The 24,721-nt window shown below is 41.1% G+C and overlaps 2 protein-coding genes across 3 annotated transcripts in view; one reads left to right on the forward strand and one right to left on the reverse strand.

Moving 5' to 3' along the window:
• mrpl11 (mitochondrial ribosomal protein L11) overlaps positions 1-24,721 on the reverse strand; it is a 101,883-nt gene that overhangs the window by 15,460 nt on the left and 61,702 nt on the right. The window contains exon 3 of the mRNA XM_015387106.1: positions 1,708-1,803. Within this exon, the coding sequence (XP_015242592.1) occupies positions 1,708-1,803 (96 nt within the window). The remainder of the gene's footprint in view (positions 1-1,707; positions 1,804-24,721) is intronic.
• Positions 840-21,717, forward strand: LOC107092562 (transmembrane protein 121-like). Of its 2 annotated transcripts, none has more exons than XM_015387104.1 (2): positions 840-1,496; positions 19,734-21,717. In XM_015387104.1, the coding sequence occupies exons 1-2, from the start codon at positions 1,436-1,438 to the stop codon at positions 20,786-20,788; spliced, it is 1,116 nt and encodes a 371-aa protein (XP_015242590.1). In that variant the 5' UTR covers positions 840-1,435; the 3' UTR covers positions 20,789-21,717. The 2 variants fall into 2 exon arrangements, with proteins under 2 accessions (XP_015242590.1, XP_015242591.1); XM_015387105.1 differs by lacking the exon at positions 840-1,496 and adding an exon at positions 14,348-14,884.

Below are 24,721 nucleotides of genomic sequence, written 5' to 3' on the forward strand. Positions count from 1 at the left end.
GAAGTTGTGTTTGTCTTGTAAGTGTTTATTTGTTTCTGGATATTATTTCCCACTGTGCCGCCATGAGGTGGACATCAGCTCCAGTCTCAAGTCTTTAGATTTCTATGAGTCTCCTTAATAACTGACATGTTTTAACAACTATCCACTGTCCTATCAGGCTATGGGCTTCCCTGTGCCTTCTGCATAGGCAGGGGAGGTGATATATCTTTAGGGTCATATGGAGTATCTAAGATTTAGGCCAAAAAGTAAAATATTGGTCTCAATGAACCAGAGCTGCTTCTGACAGTCATTTCCTGTATTCCTGTCGTTGTTTGTGTAAAACTTCAAACACATCTTAGAGCTGGTGAAGATAAATCAGTCATCCAGGTCATAGTCATTCCAAGAAAGTTAAGAAACAACAATTAAACCATATTGTTTTCCAAGTTGAAGTTTTGCTCCCCATCCAAGAAGTTTTTTCAATTCAAATTGTCTGCAGTAGCGTTGAGTTCTAGGCTTTATAGGAGTAGCAGCAATAGAGTTGATTCATTCCTGCTATCATAATCCTCATGGCCATGCAGGGGACCAACACATCTCGCCTGGTCAGCCAGGCCAACAGTGCCACTAACGACTCCCCTCTTTCAGAGGAATAGACCAGTATCTGGTATTGCAGGCTAACAAAGACCTCAACAGCTCCCCATTACGGTTAATATGGTCGGACCTGTCCTTCCAGTTTAATTTGAATGTTTTCTAAGCTGAATCAAGGCTTTAATTGGCTACTCTATAAAGCTTAGAACTCTGCACTACTTCAGACATTTTGAAATGAGAAAGCTTTCTGGATGGGAAACAAATCATCTTCAAACTTGGAAAACAAAGTCCAGTGGTTTGTTTTGAACTTTTAATGGAAATGTTATAGCCTTTTCACTCCGTCACTCCTAATGTGCTCTGTTCTTCTCTAGCAAACCACTGAGTCATTTACACTATATAGACCGAGGTTTAACTACAAGCTTTTTTCTTACTACTTAGGAGACTTCATGATTTTACTTAAACACATAACAGTAAAATTAGCTAAATTCAAAAAAGGATGCACTGTTTTGGAAAAGCATGGATTATTTAGAGTTTGACCTATAAGTAAAATGAAACAATACTTAAGTAAGGCACTGTGGATCCTCTGCCAGCTGTTGCCCTCTGGTTTCACTCTTCAAGCTCCTTATTTAAAATCCAACATGAAACTCAGCATGCAATGCAGGAAAACCCACCAGCAGGTGGCACTAACATCTAGCCGCCTGCTGTGCTGGCAGAGCTGTTGCTGGATATTGTGTCAGAGACTAAATCCATGCCTTTTAAAGGATTAGGCTACCCTCCCTCTTTTCAGCAAAAATCTCATTATAACTCACATTCCACCGGCTGGGAAGACACAACTTCTGATTTGAAACAACACTCAAAGTGAGGGGGAGGTATGGCGAGTCAAAACAATATCTGTTGGAGTAAAATACAAACCAGCAGCACCCATATTCTGAGTAAGTCCCATTTGTGCATGTGTGTAATGCCTCTTGACTCCAAGCTCCTCTGGGCATTGTTGCTTCATTAATGAATGCAAATAGAAAGGCTTACTTCAGTGGTGGAGTATGAATAATGGAGGCGCTCCAGTGATGTTATGCAGCATGCAATGGGATTAACCCCGTTTGTGGGAGGGATGGGTGTTAAGTGAGGTGGGTTAAAGCGAAGCACCTTGACGTGGATCTTGATTGGAAGCGGGATGCCCTCCTTCAGCTCTTTGGTTTTCTCATTGAAGTCCTTGCAGAACTGCCCGATGGGGATACCTTTCTGAATTTGGAAAAAGAAAAAAAGGAGATAAGCATGAAAAAAACGATGAGGGGCTGAGTTTAAAATGCATGAGCTCACGGATCAGTCAGCTGAATATCACCAGCGTCACAGTATGCTGTCAGAATACAGATGCTGGGGCTGCTGTCACTCAATCCGTCACCAAGCTTCAAACGCCTGACTATATCCACGCCCATGTCAACGGTCCAGGAGCCAACCCCCCTCCTTGTGTGGGTGCGCAGTTCTTTTTCCTGACTGTCAGCGGAGCTATGACTGAATACATGTTGGAGCCCGCAGCCAAAGAAAGCTGGTGATGAACGATCTCCCATTTTCCTGGCTCCTGCAAGGCCAACCGGAGCGAAAGCAAAATGGATGGGTGGCATAAAGTCAAAACCCGGCCAACACCGCATTTCTCTTCAGAGCTGAAATCAGGTGCAAAGACTAATACAGAATCATATTAATACAGCCAAAATTCAAGCTGACCTTCACCCGCCATCCTTCCCAAAGGCAACACCCTGATTGAAGTTTTCATTTTAGACATGAGGGGTAGAAGGAAAAAAAAACTTTTCTTATACTGAGTTTAATGGAGTTGTGAGCCTCTACTCCTCCACAACAGAGCTGAGCCCACTCTAATAATCACCGTGATGAAAAGTCAGTCATCCTGAGACATTCGTCAATGACAGGCCGGGGAAAGACATTTATAAGAAGCTAACGGAGCGGCAAGTTCTCCAAACATCATCTCAACCAAAGGTTTCAGCAATCACCTGACGAATGCAAATCAGTTTCTTCATCTCTGTCGCTTCATTAGCGTCGAAAACGCTTCGCATTTCCCGCACTCTTCTTTTCGCAAACACAACAACAAAGCGATGACGAGCGATGTGTTAAAATAACAAGCAGGTTGGGCTTTTTTTAGCAGAAGGGCGCTATCTAAATTACAAGATCATACAGGAGAAATGAAAAACAGCCCCCCCCATCCCCAGGGGCTTCACAAGGCTTTACCTTCCCTCCCCTTCCTACTAATTAATAGTAATCCCATGTGACAACCTTCTACCCGTTGCCCTCCCTCACTCCGCCTCTCATAAAAACAACACAGGAAAGGTAAACAAGGAGGGATGGAGCGGTACAGGAAAGTCTAATTAAATATGGATTAATATAAAGGCTGTGATGTTGGGAATGAGTCAAAGCAAACCCTCAAGCTCTGCCTTGCACATTCAGCTCCCGCTCTTTTCCCTCTGTTCAGTCCCTGTCGGATAATGATCTCTCCAACTGACTCAGACAGGCTTTCATACAACACAGAGGGCCTCTCCGACCGCCAGGAGATAATGCTAATGACTGTGTTAAAGGTAGAGGCTTCTACCTGTTAAGAGGGTCCATCAAAGCCAGAACATATAAAGAAAGAAATAAGTCGTACAAAGAGAACCACTGATAGAACCCAACAGAAAGAGATGATTGTAATGCAATAAGATAATTTACAAAAGTAAAGAAGCATCCGTCCGTTTCCATGTACTTCTGCATTTAAAATGTGTATCTGCTACTTCAGTTGACTGAGTTGTGTTGAAGCAAAGCCGCATTTACAGGCTGCAGTACACCGGGGCTTGAGGACTGAAGTTTGTCGCCTATACTTTACGGTGGGAATACATGAAATGGAGAGAAATATGATGCTATCTGCTTATTTTGTTAATAGAAGGTGGCTTTGTCAGGTCAGAGCTCCTAATTCTGAGACAAATTAAACATTAAGTCACAAAGTGAAGTCTTGAGACTCATAAGATCTTCCTGAAAAAGGTAAGTTTCTTAAAATGTGTGCTTTGTGTTCAGTGCAGGAGCCCCTTTATAACAACAGTGGCTGTATTTGGTGGTGAAAATGTCTTCAATGTATTTTGGTTAAGCTTATCTGTTCTGTATTGGCTAACTGAAGCTTAACCCCCTTTGTTATTAACAGTAACCAATGGCCAGCAACTCTTAGATGATCTCTTAAGCATGCCACCTGTTAATATGGTTGAAACTTGGTAGTCTTTATTGTCTGCCATTAAGAAAACCCAAAGCAACTAAACAGGGTTTGGTGTAAAAAAGGACAGCTCTGAAAAACTGTCATGATAGAGGTGACCGGCAACATCACACAAACAAATCTATTTGAGGGATTCTTAATTCATAGGGTTGAAATGTGGGACCATCACAGCAAAAAATAGGGTTCTATTTATTTAAAGGTACAGAGGAGGATGTTCTTTTTCCTCGTGGATCATCAAAATAAGTGGTCCTCCTAATTTCAAACATTCTGGTGATATGTTTATGCAAAATGTGTGCGTCCCATTTTTAAATTACTGGTGGTGAGTCTGACATATTGGAAAAAAAACACAAATCTTCTTTTGGAAAGTAAGCTTATATGAGAGATTCAAACAGAAACTTTTAAGCAGAGTGTGCATAAGGAGAAATGGGCTTGTACGTGCTCTCGCACACATTTAATAGGCGTTCCCCTCTCTGGAGTGGGTATAAGGTTGTGCATGTGCTTTTTTTTTAAGTGGAGAGGGAGGGTCTTTTCAAAAATTGGTGAAAATCCTCCACTATACCTTTAACTGCACATAAAATGTGTTGCTGGAAAAGACACAAGCATCACATTTTCACAATGCTGTGAGGCGAGTACTGTTCTCCTAACCAGGACTCTTCTACTTTACTGGATTCTCCCCTTCAGAGGACATGTCTCCTAAGCTATAGATCCAGGAAGAAGCATGCTTTACAACAATTCATCCAATACTTTACATGGCACTTGGTGATATAAGACTTTGATGCAGCCTCTTTGCCATGGGAATATGAAGCTCTCTCTGTTCCTGAGCTTATCTGAAGGCTACATGAAGTCTGGTGGTCTATAGCTATTGACTCTGCAGAAAGCTGCCAGCCACTGTGCACCCTGCACATCATTATCCGCTGACCCCACTGTGCGACTTTAAAAAGCAAACCACTTTGTGATAGAGTTTCTGTAGCTCCCGCTTTATTATGAACACCAATAACAGTCGACTGGTGTACATTTATTGCTGTTGAAATTTAACAGCTGGGCTTCCAGCACGGATGGTATAGGATCACGGTACAATGTAGAAATAATCTGAGCTCTTGAGAACAGCCCGCTCACTCACAGATGTATGCAGTATGCACATAGGCAGCCATGGGATTTAAAACGGCTAAATTCAATTATTTGAATGGTTGTTTATATTTTGGTAATATACATAAATGTCAATATCACCTCCTGTCACCTTCTGTGTGACAGAAAGAATATGGTAAACAAAATATTGAGATGATATATTAAAAATAAGTGAAATGGAGCCGTTTTACCACCAAAAGTTGATAAACATCCAGCCAGGACGTCGCTGTAAGGCAAAGATCAGGCTCTGCCAGTAGCTCTTAAATATCTAAAGGCTAAGATTCATATTGGCCCTGGACAGTTAAATAATTCACCTGGAGTAATCACTCTGAATGAAACACGTATGTAAGTGCAGCCTTTAAACCGTGGGGGAGTTTGGCATGTCATGAAAGCCTCGCTGATGGTTGGCTCCTCCAACTCCACATGACATTTATGAGCAAGAGAGCTGGAACAGCATCACCAGTGTGCTGGCCAAATGGCTAACCCTGCACGTCGCATCTGAGCATCTAATCATCCACAAGCCAAAGCCGCCGGATAAATCCTTGTTTCTCGACTGTGTCTGATTAGGAGCTCTCCAAAATAAAATGGCTACAGCCCTTAAACCGAGGCCGAGGCCTTCCACGCCACTGCCCGTGGACAAGGACATCTTCAAAGCCTTTTGAGATCAAGGGCGGAGGGATTAGACACTAATATAAGACTTTATTTCCTCGATGTCGGTAATTGCAATGGGATCAATTTGAAATCAGCGCAGCAGGATGAGTTTTATTCATTATAATTACGGAAGCAATTAGACATTTGCAATCAAAATCTAAGGAGTTTCTATCCGATTTGACCCTTCCACCATGTTCGCTGCTGTCCTCTTTGACACTCCGTCCCTGTTAATGTGATTGGCCTTTCAGCTTCACTAACTCTTTTTAACAAGATGTAGCACTGGTGTGGCAGGATGGAGTGAGCCTGTGAAAGGGAGAAAAGTGGAGATGGAAATGGGAAAAAGAGACAGCTGAGGTATATTAAAGCTGTCAGAGTGTGGCAAGAGATTGTGGTCAATATTTAAACAATGGGGGGAGGGGGGTGTTTGACTGAGACGGAGAATAGTGGTGGGGGGGCAGGCGTAGAAAAAGGACGCTGGAGGTCCTCATGAATATGGGTGAGCGTACTTCGATGTTTATGTATGAACGCTTTGTCCTTGTTTTAATCTGATGAGAGACTTTAAAGAGTAGATATAAGCCGCAGACGGTGGGGAAGGGCTTACAGGGTTTCTCTTGTTTTTTTGTCTCAACTAAATTATCAAATCATTAAATAAATTGTACTATCTGACAACTATAACCTGCATTGATAAAAACATCCAAATTTCAAATGCTGTTTTTATTATAAAGGGTTCAAAATCTATCCAAATAATAAGGGAGGTTTGATATTCTACCTTGGAAGTATTGCCAATCCTCCTTGTTTTTTCAATTTGAGGTTTATAACTCTCGATCCTCAGATTTCCAAAGCCTTAGAAATAGATTTTTTTGCCTTTCCAGACTGAAATATGTCCAAGGCTTTTGTTCTTAAACATGTCCTTCTTTAGATTAGCGGCACGTTGTTGCTTTAGGGATATTTAAACCTTCTTCATGTTGTAAGGCAGTAGTCAAGGCCGGGTACAAGCACAAAGGAAGTAAACAGTTTTATAAAAAAGTTTAATATGATTAAAAGGTGGTTGCATATTTGGATATTTTTTCCCTCATATAAATAAAATCAGCATTTTCAAGCTTATTTGCATTTGATCAAGTAAGGGATTTCCTTTTGCAGATGTTTCCATTCCAGTCATAAGAAGGAAGAGAAGGATGAGAAGGATCAACAGGCATATAAACTATAAAGATAAAGAGTGGTGATAATAAAAAAAAGGTGTTGAGATGGGGCAGTAGATTTAATTGCCCCTGGCGTTCATGGACAATTGATAAATTGCCGCTGGCAGTCAGCATGGAGGTGGTCTGTGATATGGCACCAAAGGTGTTACAGTGGTGGGAGGTGAGGTTAATTAAACCCTTTAGTGTGAACCACTCTCATTCATTACCTTCATTAACTCGTTCATTTAAACTCCTCTACTGTCGCCATTTTATCACACCTAGTCCCACGGCAGAGTGATACAGCTGATTAGGTTTCATGCTGAAGCCCTTTGGCTGTAAAGGGTGGTGGGTGAGTGTATGTGGACTAAAAAGATGGCCAGTTAAAGAGACAAATAGCTTGAAATAAATAGAGCTCACGCTGGACGTGCATTTTTCTTGATTTTCCACTATGGAATCAGTGGATTAGCCTTAAAAGTGGAAAATGAAAACGATTTTCACCCCTGGTCTCCACTGAACTGTGCCAAGGCAAATGTACACTTCAAATAAAAACGCTGGTGAAATCAGAGTAAGTGGAGACTCGGCTGAGCCAAAAAGATTCAGGGATTTGGATTTAGAACAACAAAAACAAGGTAAACCCTTTCACTGGGCTTTCTATTGTGGGGATCTTTGCTTAAAATTGAGGCAACCTTTCTCTTTTGTTTGCGCCTGGCAAAAGAGGGAGAATTTGCCGTTCTGAGGGCTGGGTGAAAGCAAAGCAAGCAGACGGCAGCACACAAAATGAATTGCACAACGACAAAACATCCCATTTTCAACTCCATTAGGTCCCCCTCACAGACTTGACAGTGTTGTGCTTTTTGCCACTTCACATGATTAATCACGTGCGGAGGCTGCAGCAGGAACAGAGGCCCCAACTGCAGGCAGCCGCGGCTCCACGCTGGAGATGACTGAAGAAAAGAAATGAGATATGCTCGAGAAGACACAAAAACTGTCAGGTGAGAGTATAGAGTCCCCCTTTAACAAGATGTGAAGGCAAAGAAAGCTACCGACGTCTGGGTTTAGTCTGCCATGGAAACGGCTCCGGCTTTGTATGGGTTCAAATGGAGAAAAGCAGATACATGTGTTTTTCCCCCTCCAAACAGAGACCTCTAAGATGCAAGATTTCGCAAGAAGGCTATCAACTTTGATGAGAAACAATCAACCAGTTTAATAATAATAATAACCTCAACCTGTTTAACCTGTTTACAACTCATCTGCCAGCTTACTTCTTTAAAAGTTTCCATCTATAACCTTCCTAACCATGTTTCCATCCAAATATCACGCCAATTTTAAGCAAACTTTGAAGATGTCTTAAAAAAAAGAAAATGATGCAAATTAGACGCATTTTAATCCATTGAAGAAAATTAACTAGGCAATCCAAAGCTTAATGTTGTCATTCCAATGCTGCATTCCATGAATGTGCTGCATTCACACAATTTCTACTTATTTTATCATATTAGCCAGTTTTAGTTATAGCACATGCCATTTGGACATATCAAGAGAGAGATGCTGTTCTAAGGGCACCAGCAGGGCTGATTAGTCATGGCAGGTAAATGTTCCAGAACTTATTTGACAAAAGTGTTTCCATCTCCTCTTAGCAATATTTAGGTTTTCACTCAAGCCAGCAAAAAGCATTTCTGCGTAAATCGACCCTCTATAGCCATGCCTTGAAATTCGGATAAAAAGACCTTGATGGAAACTACTCTTGTTTTTAAGTTTTAAGTTTTCTAAGAGCTAATAGCTAACATTAAAAGTGTAAATCTCTAAATCTCTAAAGCTTTATGTCTAAACCAAAATAAAGATGAGCATAATTTTTAAGAAAAATAAGCATGTGTCCTTTAAAAATCTTTGGCAAATATTGTCTATATACATTGGACCCATTTTAACTTGATTAGCTTCCACTGAAAATGACAAGCCCACAGAGATTATTATTAAGTGAAACAGTCAAGAGGTTAATGGCAACTCTGAAGGACCTCGAGAGACACAGGTCAGTTAGGAAAACCTGCTGAGATTTCTGATCTTTGTCCTCCACAAACAGAGGCTTTATAGAGAGTGTAACAAAAAAAACTCTTGGGTGGGCTTTGGTGGCACAGTGGTTAGCGAACGCAACCCATGCACAGAGGCCTTAGTCATGTGGTCCTTTCCCCCATGTCTCTCTCCCTCTCTCATACCACCTTTCCTGTCAGCCTACTGTGCATAAAAACAAGCCACTAGTGTCATAAAAAAAAAAAAAAAAAAAACCTCTTTGTTGAGAGAAAACTATAGCAGGTCCCATTGTAGTTTTTTTTTTTAGGGCTATCCTGGAAGAAAACAGATTGAGAATGGGGTTGAGGATCCATTTCCAGCTTAAAGAATAGAAATATGACCAGAGGCCAATAGAGTGCTTTATATTAAAGCAAATCCAGCCGTTAGAATCATCCTGTTATAACTTAGACCTAAATCTAGTACATGGCAAGATTCGTAACTTAATAATGACAGCTGCTATCTATTAAAACATAGAGATTGTGCTATTTTGAATTATGGAATAATGTTTAATTCTTCAGGTCTGCAAAGGGCATCAGCACAACACTATAAAAATACATCAATGTAGTTAAAATTGAACAATACCCTAGGTTTAATTATCAACCTAAGGTACCTCTGCATTGAATCTGGATGATCTCCCTGTGCATGCCTGGGTTCTACTCCAGCTTCCTCCCACGGGCCAAAAACAGGACTGTTAGGTTATCAGGCCTTTCTAAATTGCTCTAAGGTGTGATTGTGCGTGGTTGTATGTCTCTGCCTACTATGGACTGGCAACCTGTCCAGGGTGTACCAGGCCTTTCACTCATAGACTGCTGGAGATAAGCACCAGCCCCACTGTTACCATGAGGGATAAGCTAAAGAAGATGTGTGGAATGCTAAATAAAAGGCTTTAACATAGGCTGTGAAGGTAAATGTTAACATATAACTGTCTCTCCTGCCTGTGAAGGTTTGACAAATTACACAGAAGTGGAGTAATATAATGTTTTCCCTCATCAGAAAATGTATCCAAAAAGGCACCTGAAGCAAAAAGCAAAAAGTGCTTAATACGTTGCATATCTAGAAGCCGAGATTTCTGCAAATTACATTTTCAAGCCAGAATGTTTCCCTCAATGCCTCATTGTTGCACAGGAAATGACTATAAAAGTTATATTTTTGGCCGTGTTTTCAACCATGTATAACATAGAACCAAGGGTTGCACAAATCTACTTTTTTATAAGCCAATCTCCCCCAAAAGTCTCTCCCTGTTTGGCCCCTTTCTGCAGATTCTCATGCAGCTGAGTATTGATTAAACAGAACAAGCCCCTAAAACTCCTTCTCTCTGCTGGAGGCGAGCTGCTTCAGGCTTCATTATCAGCTACCTGCAGAACTGTTGGCAATCAGCTTGAATTATGGCCAATACAAGAGCCAGATTTTGACAAGGATGATTAATGTTTGGTGGTAAAAACATGCAACATTTCTCGTGCCGCTGCAATTGAGGGACTCTTGCTGCTATAACATGGAATAAGAGCAGGAAGATGACTCCTGCGTGCTTGCACAAGTCACTGTGGGGTGCACGGTTCTTTGTTGATGCCTTCAGCGCTGTTGACTGACTGTAACCTGACTGTAACGTCCTTCCAAAATACCCCAATCATGTCTAAGGCAGAAAGTGATGAGTGCACAGTACTGTGGACAGCCGGCCCGCCTGGCTGCCCCCCGTGCATTCTCCAGCATCACGCTCTCCCTCCTCTTTCCTCTGTGAAAGTGAGCCAGTGAGCAAGTGACCTTCAACCGCACCCAGTGGGGAAGAAAAAAGAAAGAAAGGAAAAGAGTTTTTGTAGCATGGAAAGGAGAGTGGGATAAAGATGAAACGTGTGATAGAATAAAGGGAAAGAAAGTTGAAGAGCACACACATGCTATAATAAAAAAAATAAAACACTAGAGTGAAGAAAATGGAAAATCTCTTCTCTTGGAAGCCATCGGAGCACGGAGCTGAATCTGACAAGAAAGATGACTCTCCATCCCTTTTCTCGCCAGTCTGATTAAACCTCTCACTCCACAATAAACCCACCACTCTACACGCCCCAGAAATGAGGAAAGCCGAGGACCTGAGCCTGGGCTAAAAATGTTAAAACCTTGAGGGTACTGTAACGCCACGACATTCAAAATGTGCCTGACAAAGGAACTGAAATTGAATTCTTGAAGAAGTAATGAGCGTGCCGTTTCCAAAGATTCATTTTTCCCACCGAAATCTGCCTGTAAAAAGTCCAATCCCTCTGTTTGAATATGCACTAAGCCGCCTAACAGAAGTTAATCTACAACAGAGGAATAATTTCCTTGTGACGAAGGAAGCAAGCAGACAGAAGGACGACTAATTAAAGTTGTAACATCTGCCTTCTGAGCTCTAAATGTGTCTTCAGGCTAGAAACATCTATCGCTCCACTTCCTCCACATTTTCCTGTAAGCAAGAAAGGGTAAAATTAGCTTTATGCAAAGAAATAGAAAAAAAAAGAAAAGAAAAAAAAAACCCTCTTTGATGCGGGTGATTTCAAAAACATCCCATCGAGGAGGACAAACTAGATGCAGACTAAAGAGAGGAATGTGTCAGATGCGCTGTGAATGTGTGTTTTATTGCTCATCTGAATGGCAAGTCAATGAAAAGTCAGCCTCCGCTTGTGTAAATAAAAGTGTAACCATTGAGAGAAAATAAAACCATGTACACAGATGTCAGTATTTAACCTGCCTTGTTATCTGGCTCTAAATAAAAGGCTTTTTTGCTTTTTAAAACACTCAGAAATCTCTGATCTGATTCAACACCAAAAAGATAATTTAGTAGAAAAAATAATATCTGTAAAACTTTTAGCACTGGAATCTCATTTGATTTAGACGAGACACATAACTACAGACCATAGATGGGTCTAAAGTCCAGGTTATATTGTTTTATTGATAGTAGCAATTTAAGAAGTTCTGTAAATGTAGAGTCTGAACATATAAATGAAATGTATTATTAAATAATGATTTAATTTAAAAAGTTGATTCACATAATCTCTATTTATAAGCTTCACATAATGATTTTTTTTTTATATTATTATGATTTAAACTAACAGCCAAACATGAGGAATTTACAAATACAAATAATTTTAGCATAGAAATGTTAGAAAGGCTACATGCACATATATGTACACAATAATTGGTCTGGGCTCCATTATTTACTGCTTTAATGGCGAAACCAGTTCGTAGCAATAGGCTGCACCAACTTAAATGTGATAAAACAGATAAACCCTTAAATTACTGTGGAAACTTTACACTGATCCTGGATTCTGTGGCCCTCCCCCCTCCAGACTCTGGGAATTTGATTGTCGCATAAAGTGCAAATGCTGTTTAATCTAATGGAACAACATGGACCACTGAGTAACGGTTCAGTAATTTATTTCCTCTGCCAGGGCAGGACTTCTGAAATTAGCTCTGCCACAGAGAGGGCTTAACACAACCAACTGGACAGTAGTCGTCCACCACCTACACCTCGAGAAATGAAATACTGTTACTGCTTGCTTTATGTAGGTGTTTTATAGTCAGATCACTAACAATAATTACGTTTTTATAAGACATGTTGAAATAGAATAGAAAATATATGTATTGCCCCACAATGGGGAAAACAACTAAAGATAAGGGACTGATTTATATTATTTAGATTTAAATATAATCCTGCCAGTTAATATTGAATAGGTGTATAAGATTAATAATATTGTCCACAGTTGCTTCCCATATTTTGACATCGCTTGTTTTATGTTACATTTTTATGGTAAAATTAAAACTAAAAATGCGTTATTACACTGAAGATAGATAGGTTTTGTTGTATTTAAACCAGTGGCAGCTCCAGAGATTTTTATTGCAGGTGCTAAACGAAGGCTAAGCACTGAACTGAGTGTGCTATGAAGCATCCTTTGTTCCTACATGTTTTAATGCAGACAGATCCCCCCCAAAAAACTGAGGTGCACCTACTACTTTTAAATCTTCAAAAGTTATCATTCTGGAGAAACCAACAACATCTGCACAAAGGAATGAAACAACATAGAAGAGCCAGCACCTCTGGGCAAAATTTTGTTGTACATTTGCACCTCAAGAACAAAGGACACACTTTTGAAGACCAAGGTGTTCAGATTTTGGACAGAGAGAACAGATGGTTTGAAAGAGGCTTCAAGGAAGCTATCTTTGCAAAAAGAAAAAAAGACATCACTGAACGGAGGGGGAGGATTGTGGTTTCAGCTTCCAAGCATTTACAACCCCATTTCTCCTCGTGCATGCTCTGTTTAAAAGTTGCTGTTCTCACAGCTCATAAAACTTTACTGTGCCCTATAGTCCGCCATAACCCCTAAATCCCTCAATCAGTATATAGAGCAAGGAAAATATAGTGGATTTTATGGCAAACTCAGTTAACTGACCATTCAGACAGATTAATCACTCCTTTTTGCTCCCTGTTGGTCACGTAACTCCTCCTCCATCGCGCGGTCCCTGCACCATCTTTGTTATTATTCGCCACTGTTGGGTAGTGGCAGCCTATGGTGACAGTGGGCTGCTGAGGCAGCAAATCCCAAAATGCTTTGCAAGTAGCTCTCCACGCAAATCATTCTGGGATAAAGCTGCTTCTTCTGAGGCCTTTCTTTGCATCTCTTTATACACTTCTTAGACACCTTTTCTCTTACGACCGTCAGCCATTTTCAAAGAACCGCAGTGAGAAAGGTGAGCTTCAAAAAACCGTAGCTCACCCCACATAAACGCCTTAAAATTGCTGAATGTATTGATCTTTGCATGTCTTTATCATGTTAAAAGTAAATGTAGATGTCTCTTTGCATTTAAATATTTAGGTTTAGTGGAACCAGTTCACCAGTTGATTAAGTCAATTCAACATGCTATTTTTCAGTTTAGATATTTCTGTGCAGTGGCTTTTGAAGCATCAGATCTAATTTCTCCATTTCTGGTAGGCTGCACTTTTTCCTTCCACCCAACTTTTTCTTTAAAAAATAAAAGTAAAAGTCAAGACATTCATTCTCATTTTGCCACAATATCAATATGTATGATCAACAAAAAGAAAGTTTGGTTGTTTACATCTTAACAAAAAAATCGTTGGTGGTCCAGGTAAACTTAAAATGTTCATTTGCTGGTGAATTTATTTGTAGTCCATCTAAAAAAAAATAATCTGTTGTGAAGCTTATATTTCAAATTACAATTCTTTAAATCAAAACAAATAAATATATATAAAAAAATGCTTTTTGCTTAGTTTTGTCACTCAAGGGCTTCTGGTTAGATGCTGGGATTGCTCGTCCGTGGCTCCATCCAAGCAACATCCGCCACTGCCTGCAAATGGCATCATTATTAGAAATATTACCATAACTGTAAGAGACTGCTCTGAAATATTCATCCGTTCCTGCTGAACTTTCCACGGCTGATGGTTGAGGAGGAACTGAAGGAGGGTGGGAGGTCTGAGCTTGGAGCACGTAGCCTGCTTACAAATTAGCACGAGCAAACTCAGCGTGAGGGAGTTTTTTTTTTTTTCCTCCTTGCATAGAGCTGCCTCTCCTTTTTCTCACTCTGGAGACACCTTCTCATCTGAAAAGCGGCTGCTGTTGCTCCACTTCTGAGCGACTTCATGTCCGCTCCGCACAGCCGGAGCAGCAGGAGCAGCTCCCCCCCTACTTCTCCTGCACGGTTCTCCTCCCCCGCTGCTATGTCAAAAGATTAACAGACCCCCACGCTGCGGGGAGGCGACAGACTCGCACATTCGGATTTTCTGCACAGGAAAAAAAAAGGGGAAAAAAGGAGCAGAGAACTGAGTGGAAACGGGAAGGAGGCATCTGCGCTATAGCAACGAGATGAGGTGGAAATGTTCAACTATGAGGGTCAACACCTTCTTAGTGCTTCTCCATGAAGCTTCCCCCGAAGCCTGAGAGCGACCAAAACCCCGGACAGTGACACTTTTATCGGTTCATCATCGACGTTAAAGGAGTAGGAGGAGGGGGGGGGGACTTTATTGGCCATCCGGCTGCGCTTCTAAATCAAGCCAGGACGATTGAGTGCAACACGAATGGTTTGGGTAACTACAGCTTCACTTTTTAATTATTATTTATATAATTGTTTATTGGCACTGTTTAAATCTATAATACCCACAGTTTTGATCTGTGGTTATGAAACAGGTGTTGTAGAGGTGCCGTTTTTATTGCATGTTGTAAAAGTCAAGGATGCGAGACGGTTTGCAAGAAAGACCGCATGCAGGGCAGCTAATGAGGGAAAATATAACAAAGGTGATAACCGTGCAGATAGCAAACAGCAACTCTGGATGTCATCTGACTAAATGCACATCACTACAACATCTGCTGATGTGGATTTGAATCTGCAGGGAGGATTTAGTTTGTAACGTCAGGGACTCTATTAAATTATTAGATGGGATATAATAGCTCTCACGTTGTCTTGATGCCCTTGATGCTCCTCCGCCACCTGTGGTTGTGAATTGTGTAGTTTGGGGACTCCTTGTGAGGGGTGTTTATGGAGATAAACTGCAGGTGCAGACAAATGAATCTTGGCTCTAACATGGCTTTCTGTCCACTCGGGGAATCACCCGATATTAATAGAAAATGAATGGAAGTGGCAAAGCCAGAGCCGCGCTCTATCTCTGTCAAAGAATTTAGGAGCTTTTTGGATGATTACTTGGACAATGCAACACCGAGAGAGAGAGAGAGAGATAGGAGGGTGAGGAACCTGTTTTTTAGTGCTACCTGCACACAGTAACTCATGCTTACTGTGAAATAGCCTGCATCACCTTGTCAACAGCCGTGTCACTTCCGAGACGGCAAGAATGATGAATTTGGTCATTACTGATGAGCCCGACTGGACAGGAGGGTTGTCATCTCTGCCTCTCTCAGAGCAGAATACATTACAGAGCACGGACACGGCGAGAGGAAACACAAACACTGGGCTGGTAGGGAGATTTCCAGGGTGAGGATTCAAGGCGCAGGTGAAATAACTTAGAAGGCACGACCTCTGAGGAAGGAGTCAGCTGCTACAATCGCTGTGAACTTCTCTTCACCCACACCTCCCTCGTTTATTCCCTGCAGGCTTAGCTTCCACCCAGAGAAACAACAGAAACATTTAAAATTCCAATATCTGCTCCATTAGCGGCTGTGAGGAAATTCATTCAGGTTTTAGGGGATGGTAATCAGCTGGCTGAGAGACAAAAGGTGTCACGGCCAATTAGATGTTTCCGATCCTGGCTATGCCTGTCCACCCCCACAGTGCCTTAGAGCAAGATCAATCAGATCGCCATCCCTCATTGTAAAAGCTGAACCTCAGATGTTTTTATTCTCTGTTACTACCAAACAAGCACAGCCTGGGTATACGCGTTAAAATTAAAAAAAGTTCAAAACCTCTGAAATCATCTGAAAACACCAAGCCACTGGTTAAATAGTCATTTTTAGCAACATCATGGGCTGGCGTTGGAGTGACTTAAGTTTTCTCAGGATGTAAGGTTCCTACTCCACAAAAAGACCCCTGTAATTTACCTTCAGACCAGCATAGATGGCTTTAACAAATTGGAAATATTCCAGGTAAGGACAAAGTGCCTACTGGAGAGTCACCTAGCTAATGAATATTACATTTTTAGACCAAAAGCTATGAGCAGCATGTCAGTCAAAAAGCACTCAATCTTTAGCTTTAGTTAAACTTTAGTGCAGCTTGGTTCGCCACAAGGTTCAACCTTAAAAAAAGTTTTGTTTTTTTGTCAATTTTAATAACACTCAATCAAATTAAGCCCTATCACAAAAATAATTCATTTTAACAAAATAGTAGCAAAGGACAAACGTAGAGAAAGTTCCTTTATCACATATGTAACTAAATCATTTCACCTTAGGAGACTTAGTTTGGAAGTTTTATTTTTAGTTCAACCGTTTACAACAGATTTTCCTTTTTTTAATCTATCTTGTTTTGTGAGCACATTTCATTCTCCTGTGAAACAAATAAATACTTGTATTTAAAGGTAAAGTGGAGCATGTTCTTTTTCCGGGTGGATCATCAAAATAAGTGGTCCTCCTAATTGTCAATCAATCTGGTCATATGTCTACGTAAAGCCGTCCTATGTGCTCGGCCCATTTTGACTTGCTGGTGGTGAGGCTGACATGGTGGAAAAATTGCAAATCTTTTGGAATGTAAGCTTGTATGAGCGATGCATGAGGGCGTACATGAGGAGAAATAGGCTCCTACACGCTCTTGCACACGTTAAATAGGCGTTTAATAGGTGGAGAGGGCGGGTCTTTTCAAAAATTCACAAAAGAAAAAAAATTAAGCGATGTGTTTCATTGAATTTTGTGATGATAAATACAGAAACAGCAATTATAAACATAGGAACAACAATGACAAGCATAATATTCATAGCCATCTTATTATTAGTAGTATTTGATATATTATTAATAATAGTAATAAAACAATATTCAGTGCAAGTAGGCTACATATTATTTGACAGGAGGCGCTGGGGGGTTAGATAATGGGTAGGATGGAGCTGGGCCAAAAAAAGATTGAGAACCGTTGGTCTAAAAGGAAAAAAAAAATCAGATGAAGAGAGGAGGGACCTGAAGCATAAGCGTCCAAAAAAAAGAAACAAAATGAAAATGTCAGAAAATCTTACTCCAAGTGGCGAGCTCTGCAGACCTTCTCACGCCAGATTACGATTCTAGACAAGCTGTAGTTCTGTTAGACGGATATTTTTCCAATTTTTTATTCATAGTTGTGTGTTACATTCTGCTTCTGTAAGTTTTTATCTGTGAATGATAAGATATGATTGAATGATTCGTGAAATGGTGCTACGGAGGATTGTGGACGAGCTCAAGCTCAAAATGAGGGATTCTCATGGGGAAAAACATTTTGGGGCAGGGCTTAAAGTTCATCCTGTGCAGCATCAGGAACATTTTCTTTTAAGCACAAAGCGAGCAGTGAGAAGATGCACATTTAGACCTAAAGTTTAGGTTCGGTTCTCCTTTCTTTCTAACAGCAAAGTCGGTAACAGCTGGAGATCCTCCCCATATTGGGTGGGGTGTCACATTTAACAGGGGCAAGTGGCAGGTCTTCTGTATCTGTTTGGTAAACTTATCGAACTGACTGGGCTGTAACGGATATTCTGGCATGATTTTACCATAATACCCACATTTTGTTTTTAATCTTCCATCTATTTTAACTTAGAACAACAAAAAAAAGGCCATATCAACAGGTTAGACCGCTATTTTTTTAAATTAAACTACCCAGAAAGCCTCTAATGCAATATAAATGACTTTATTTTCATGTCTTTATAACAGCATATTTCCAGATTTCCTCCTTTCACTACACAGTGATTAAAAAAAGGTTTTCCGTTATTCAATTATCAAAAGAAAACTAAAAAGGGGTTTTAGGCCATCTCTATCAATACACATAGGATATTATAATTATTAATGCATTTTGCCATATGATTTTAACAGCTTTAGCAGTAATGAATTATTTTCTCCTTGGAATTACAATATTTACATCATGTTATGCACTTTTGTTTGATAATCATCACATTAATGATGTGATAACCTGAAACCATGTTAATGGTTATCAAAACATGAGAAGCTCATATAATGCAGGCTCCCAAATATGAATTTGAATTAATTTAGGCCAGGCTTGCTTGAGTGGATGAAAGTCACTTTCACTTCTTCATCACCTCCTTTTCCCCTGAGCTTATTTATGAACTATCACCATCATGCAGTAACACTTTATTAGCCATGCAGACAGCCCAGAAGGCCTATTAATCTCTCACTTACAGCTTTCCTAATCCACACATGCACCAATGTCTACAACCCGTGGTTGCTCTTCCCAGTAGGGAGACCCTCTGTCGTCTCTAATGACTCAGACAGGATAGAGGAGGAGACGGAGCCTCCTGAAATAGGGAGGCGATGTGTCCGTAATCAGTGTGATATCAATACAGGTTTTTCACTGGCACACTTTTCTCAGAGGTCGGAGTCACGGTGACAATCTCTAGCTCGATCAACTATTAAGGCGCGTCCGAAACTGGTAACGATTTTATATTACAATGTGATCGATCTTCTGAGGAGTTGACACCGAACAGGGAAAACAGACAGTGCTGCTGCGTTTTTCACACAAAAAACACAACAGAGGGAGATGGAGACCGCAGTTCGATTCTTCTCTAAAGTCAATGATCATTTCTCACTCCTGAGGATCGATGCCGTTTTTTATGCCGTCCGTGGTTGATGCACATTATGAGCTGTGGCAAAATTATACGATGAACCCTCCCAGCTCAGCCGCAATGGCATTGTCTCTGTGCAGCCGCCACAGCAGTGTACACAAAGCCACGAGACAGCGCGTCTCCAAACAAATAGCAAGTTATCAATATTCATTTGAAGCTAGATGGGGATTTGGGATGATTAAAGGCTGCAGCGAGGTATGAGAATAAACACAGTAGACTATAGAGGCAAAGAAAGAGCTTTGACAGGGCACCTAGCTCCCCCTGAATGCGATTAATTAATAATGAATGAGCGAAGCATTGGAAAAGTAACAGAAGGAACAAACGAAAACTTATGGAAAAAAAGGTCTGAATCAAAAAGAAGCAATCTTGGCTTCTTTATGGGAAATGAGGGATATTTAATTCAAAGAACTGTGGAGGAAAGATGGAAAATAAACAGTTTAATAGGCTTCCCAGCTTGAATCGCCAGGGTGTGTAGCTCTGGCCGAAGATGAAGGGGGCTTTCTGCTTCCTCTGCAGCTAATGTCTTTAACCATAGCAACAGGCATCAAAGTACTTTACAGTTGGTTGGGAAATAATGTAGGAAAAATAAGCGTGGTGTATTCCTGCACATTTGTTACTTTTTACTGGAGCACAGATGGCTCGGTGCAGAAAAAGATGTTAATATATGTCTCTGTTCCAGGCATGGTGCCCACGCCCCAGGTGTGCGTATCAACCCTGGTCACGGTGAGCACGATGGCGGTGGTGGACCTCTATCTGCTGGAGCAGAGCATGCTGGGATCCCGGGGTGCGTCTGGACCCAGCGTGTGGCAGTATGCGGCGGTGCTGCTAGGCGACGTCTGCTTCCTGCTTGCCCTGCGCTTTGTATCAGCAGGCGTGGTTTCTGAGGCCCAGTCGTCACGCCGCGGTTTTGCCAACGCCCTCTGGTTCCTGTTCCTGTCTATGCTGCAGTTGAAGCTCTTCTTCGTCTGCCACAACTACAGGCAGGAGCGGCGGCCGCCCGACCCGCTGGCCAGGAAGACCCTGACGTTGCTGCTGTCCATCTGCCTGCCCTCACTGTTTCTTATACTGACTGGAGCTGATCACATGACTCCACAGCGCCGGAAGCAGGAGGTGCGGAGCCGGCTGCTGTGGGTTGTTGTGGACCTCCTGGATGTGCTGGACCTGCAGGCGGGGCTGTGGGAAGCCCAGGCTGGGTCTGGAGGAGTTGTTGAGCAGAGGTTACCAATCTGGGCAGAGGGCCTGGTGTTCTTCTACTGCTACGCGCTCTTGCTGCTGCTGCCCTGTGTGGCCCTAACAGAGCTGGGGGCCACCAGCCTGCCAGGACAGAGGGGGCCCCGTAGGGAGGCTCTGTACCCCTGGCTCAGCTTGATCACCATTAACATCTTCACCCTGGCTCTTAGGGGAACAGGCATGCTGTGGTACAGAGACTCCCGCGTTTCGACTGTGTTTCTGGGGAAAAACGTGCTGGCTTTGGCTGTAAAGCTGAGCTCAGCCTGGGAGAGACACAAACAGGAGCGCAGTGCCACAGGAGCTGGGACCATAGCTGGAGCAGAACCAGAAGCCTCCACCATGCCAAGGCAGAACTTGGAGCAGGACGAGGGACAGAGCCAGGGGAAAGCTCCTCCTGCTCATTTTCACACACTAACTCGCTCCCAAAGCCACACTCTCTCCCAGGTCAGCCTGGAACCCACAGCAACACCCTTGGGACCCCCTTTTATTTCCCATGAACTGTAGAGAATCACTTCTAAAATGCATGCATGCAAATACCGTATGTGTGCTCACACAAATTTCAGAAACTCAAGTAGACTGAAGTGGTATCACCTCCCAGCAGCGGGCAGAACGTGGAGCTGTGGAAATGCGTTTGGCACGCTCGTCTGTTCGTGCATTATATCTGGCTGGGAGCAACTTGAAATGCATTGTTGTGATTTGTGGGAGTGCGTTTTCAGAGTCAACACTGTGAGCAGCACTGCCACACTGTAAAGTGTATCGTAGAGATGTTGAAGCCTAGTGAGTATTCTCTGTTGTATAATGGAGGCTTAACTGCCTAACCTCTCTCGGTTTGCTGTTGTTTAAAATCCTCTCTCCTCTGACAAATATATTTTTAGACTTATTTCTACTTCTTGTTAAATATCCATTAATATCCAAGTTCAATTGTATGGTTCTTTGGACGAACTGGATAATTAGATACCAAAATCTGCGCTGTGACCTTTCAGTACACATTTTCTGTCATTACACGTTAGAAAGGTTTAACACAGGGAGGTGAGGTCTCATTTTTCTTTTCCTTCTGTACCAAAGAGCCAACAATGAACATCTGTATGAGGAGAAGCTCTGCTGTACTCGTCCACACTGTGCTTGAATGGTTGTTTTTTTTTGTTTTTTTTTTGCAGTAAATTTTATACTGGAGATTTTAGTCCAGGTAATGTTTCCCTTTTGAGATTATTTACAGCTCATAAAAAAGATTTATAATTTTTGGGTAAGGAGAAAATTGAAAGATTATTTGAAAAAAAAAAAAGTCAAACTACTGGGAAAGTAAGTTAAGGGTTTTGTGGAGGATGTTCTTTTTCTAGGTGGATCATTAAAATAAGTAGCCCTCCTAACTGTCAATCATTCTGGTGATATATTTACGTAAGGCCGTCCTACGTACTCGTCCCCATTTTCACTTACCGGTGGCGAGTCTGACAAAGTGGAAAAATTGCAAATCTTCTTTGAAAGTAAGCTTGTGTGAGCGATGCAAACAGAAACTTTTATACAGAGTGTGCACAAGGAGAAATGGACTCCATAGGCTTTTTTTTTTAAGTGGAGAGGGCAGGTCTTTCTAAAAAAAATGGTGAAAATCCTCCACAATACCTTTAAGAAAGCGTTAATAGACGTATTTCTGAAGGACATTTATTCATACCAGACACCTGAACCAACTCAAGTTTAGACATGAATCAGAACTTTTAATTCCAATGATTAAATTGTTTACAATAGACAAAGGTAACAAAAGCCTAAAAAAATCTCTTATCTTTAAATCAAATTCTGCCTCCCTTCTACCCACTCTGTGCTAACTAATATCCGCTACTTCAACCCTTATTGATGGTGTATGCTAAGGTTACTCATTGCTGAGGTATCTCACCCCAAAGAGCTCTCCCAAGACCTTCACAAGATATCGTTGCAAAAACACTGACGTATCTCTAACCTTCTGACGGTCCCCTGGAGGGCCATAATCTAAAAAAGCAGAATTCCATAAAGAGCCCTGAAAAAGTCTAAAGAATAATCAGGAGATGTTTTCTATGGCAGAGGACAACAGACACTCAGAAAGATGAGGGATTTAACATGTTCCATTTTTCTGTGTACTCAACTACCACGGCCTTTATAAACTCACCAAGACTCCACTGCTGAATAAAAAGCCCCTTAAATCATTGAACAAACCTTGCATTGAGGAGGAATAACACTGCCTGTTGTCCAAAAAACTAAATACTGACACAAAGGTTTGGAGGTGGGCAATTCATAATGTGTAGCTATTTTTCACCTTTTGACACCGGATGAGCTAATATTCCTCAAGGAAGAGTGAGATGTACAGCTGCACTATAAGAACCAGACAATGAAACAAGGATTTCCCAAATTATCAAATTCATAAAGCCATTAAAGAACTAGAGATCACAGTTCCCAGTAAAGGCTCCCATATATTTAAACAGCTAAAAACAAACTGCTTTGGCTATGTAAGCAAAGAATAGGACCAACTTTTCCACATAAGATATAAAAAAAAAAAAAAAAACATTTCTGCTAAGTATTAAATACATTTCAGTGAGGTTTCTCAATCCGTCCTGCAAATATTATTCCTCGTTACTGCACATCACCTGATTTATGGACTAATTTGAGTTGATTTCTTTGCAGGTATTGATTTTTTGGGGGCTGGTTACTGACATACTGGTGTGAATTTCATGTCAATAGGCCCATTAGGAATATTCCTGCTCACATACTTATCTTCCCCACTAACTGCTGCTCTTGCTCTCCACTATTTCATAAGATATATTTAGCTGAGGTAGCTTTCTGGTTTCTGGTCAGGATGCTTCCCTTGAGGATTTTCTGACTATAGAAGTAGACCCCAAAACCATTGATCCCTTCTGGCCTGGAAGGGTTTAGAAGCCCTCGAGGGCTTGTTGTCTCCCCCTCCAGACACATATGAGAAAAGGAAGGGGGCAATGGCGGCAAGTAGAGTTCGGTCATAGGGTATAACTAAGCTGCAAAGGAGAATCTCTCCTAAAATTAAACCTATAATTTATGAATTCATGTAGTAATGTGGCAAAAAGGTGCTTATTTAACCCATTAATAAAGTATTAATTAATTTTTTTTACAGTGGCAGAATTTATGAAGCCTTTTGATTACATTTACAGATTTAGAAAAACAAACCAAAAAAAAATGCATCAGATATTTGAGCTTTTGGTCTTTTTTTTTACCCATTAGAATGGAGCGATTCTTTGGGACTAGGGAGACTGATCCCAATGTTACCAATTTATTTGGGCCACGTCAACAAACATGCAAACACTTCTGACTGGTGACCTATATCCTGCGGTATGAAAGGAAAGGTTGAGCCATTAAAACGCACAAATTGTCAGTGACTGGCTTAAACAGAGGAATAAAGAAGAGATCAATAAATGCCACAACTTCCAATTTCGTCTTGTTCATATCAAGGGCTTAGATGGTGGAGGACATTTGTTGACATGGCCAGAATTAAAAAGGTGAAATGAAACATTTTCAACCTTTTCCTGAAGATGTGTGTGGCTAGCTTTCTACTGGGATGTTGAGATCTAGTGACATTCAGGATTGAAATCACTTCATTTCAAAAGAATTGTGTATAAACACTTTACACAAAATGTCAAAGAAAACAGAGAGTTAGTTATCTCTAGCTTTTAGCTGAATGGCTGTTTCTCTGTGATCAGCATAGGTTGATAGACAACTGATAACACACCTCCTCCCTCCCTTTTGTCATCAGGATGATGTGTACATTGAATCTACTAATAATAATGACACTGAGTTTATTGCTCCATTTTAAAGGGAACCAAGATCAAATTCACCACTTTCCTTCTTTCTTTAATAACTTTGGAGCAGATGAATCAGGCCTTTTATAATAACAAAGTAAATCCACTGTAGCATTTTTGCAGTGACTTGCATAAAACCTGGTTGCCCTGAAACAACTTCAGCTAAATAAGGAGTTCACGATCACATTCAGAAATGTGTAGAACCTTAAACTATCCCTTTACATTTTGTTTCCAGAAAAATCTTTCATCGTGGTGAATATTTTTCTAGATCTTTCAGCTTTTCTTTAGACTCTGACTGCTGAAAAAAGTGTCACAGCCCTAGTATTTGGTCTAAAATAGATAGATGTAATTTGGATTTTTGGAGGAGTATTTCCCCTATTTATTTCACAGAATCAAAAAAAAAAATAATAATAATAAGCAGAAAAAACAACTCCCACCAAAAATAGCAGTTTGCCAGATATGACTATTATGTTTACCACCACCAAAGCAGTTCCTGCTGATTCCTCTTTTTAAAATTACATACTTTTTCAGACCTATGCATGGATAGATGCACAAAGGGAGGGATGGATGGATGGATGGATGGATGGATGGATGGATGGATGGATGGATGGATGGATGGATGGATGGATGGATGGATGGATGGATG

This window comes from Cyprinodon variegatus, unplaced genomic scaffold, assembly GCF_000732505.1.
Source record: "Cyprinodon variegatus isolate N-32 unplaced genomic scaffold, C_variegatus-1.0 Scaffold385, whole genome shotgun sequence".
NCBI lineage: Eukaryota > Metazoa > Chordata > Actinopteri > Cyprinodontiformes > Cyprinodontidae > Cyprinodon > Cyprinodon variegatus.

Excerpts from the sequence above, each read along its gene's own strand:
- LOC107092562 (XM_015387104.1), top strand. The coding sequence starts at position 1,436 with ATGGCGAGTCAAAACAATATCTGTTGGAGTAAAATACAAACCAGCAGC. Across the intron at positions 1,497-19,733 it reads CAGCAGCACCCATATTCTGA|GCATGGTGCCCACGCCCCAG; the intron begins GTAAGTCCCATT and ends TCTCTGTTCCAG.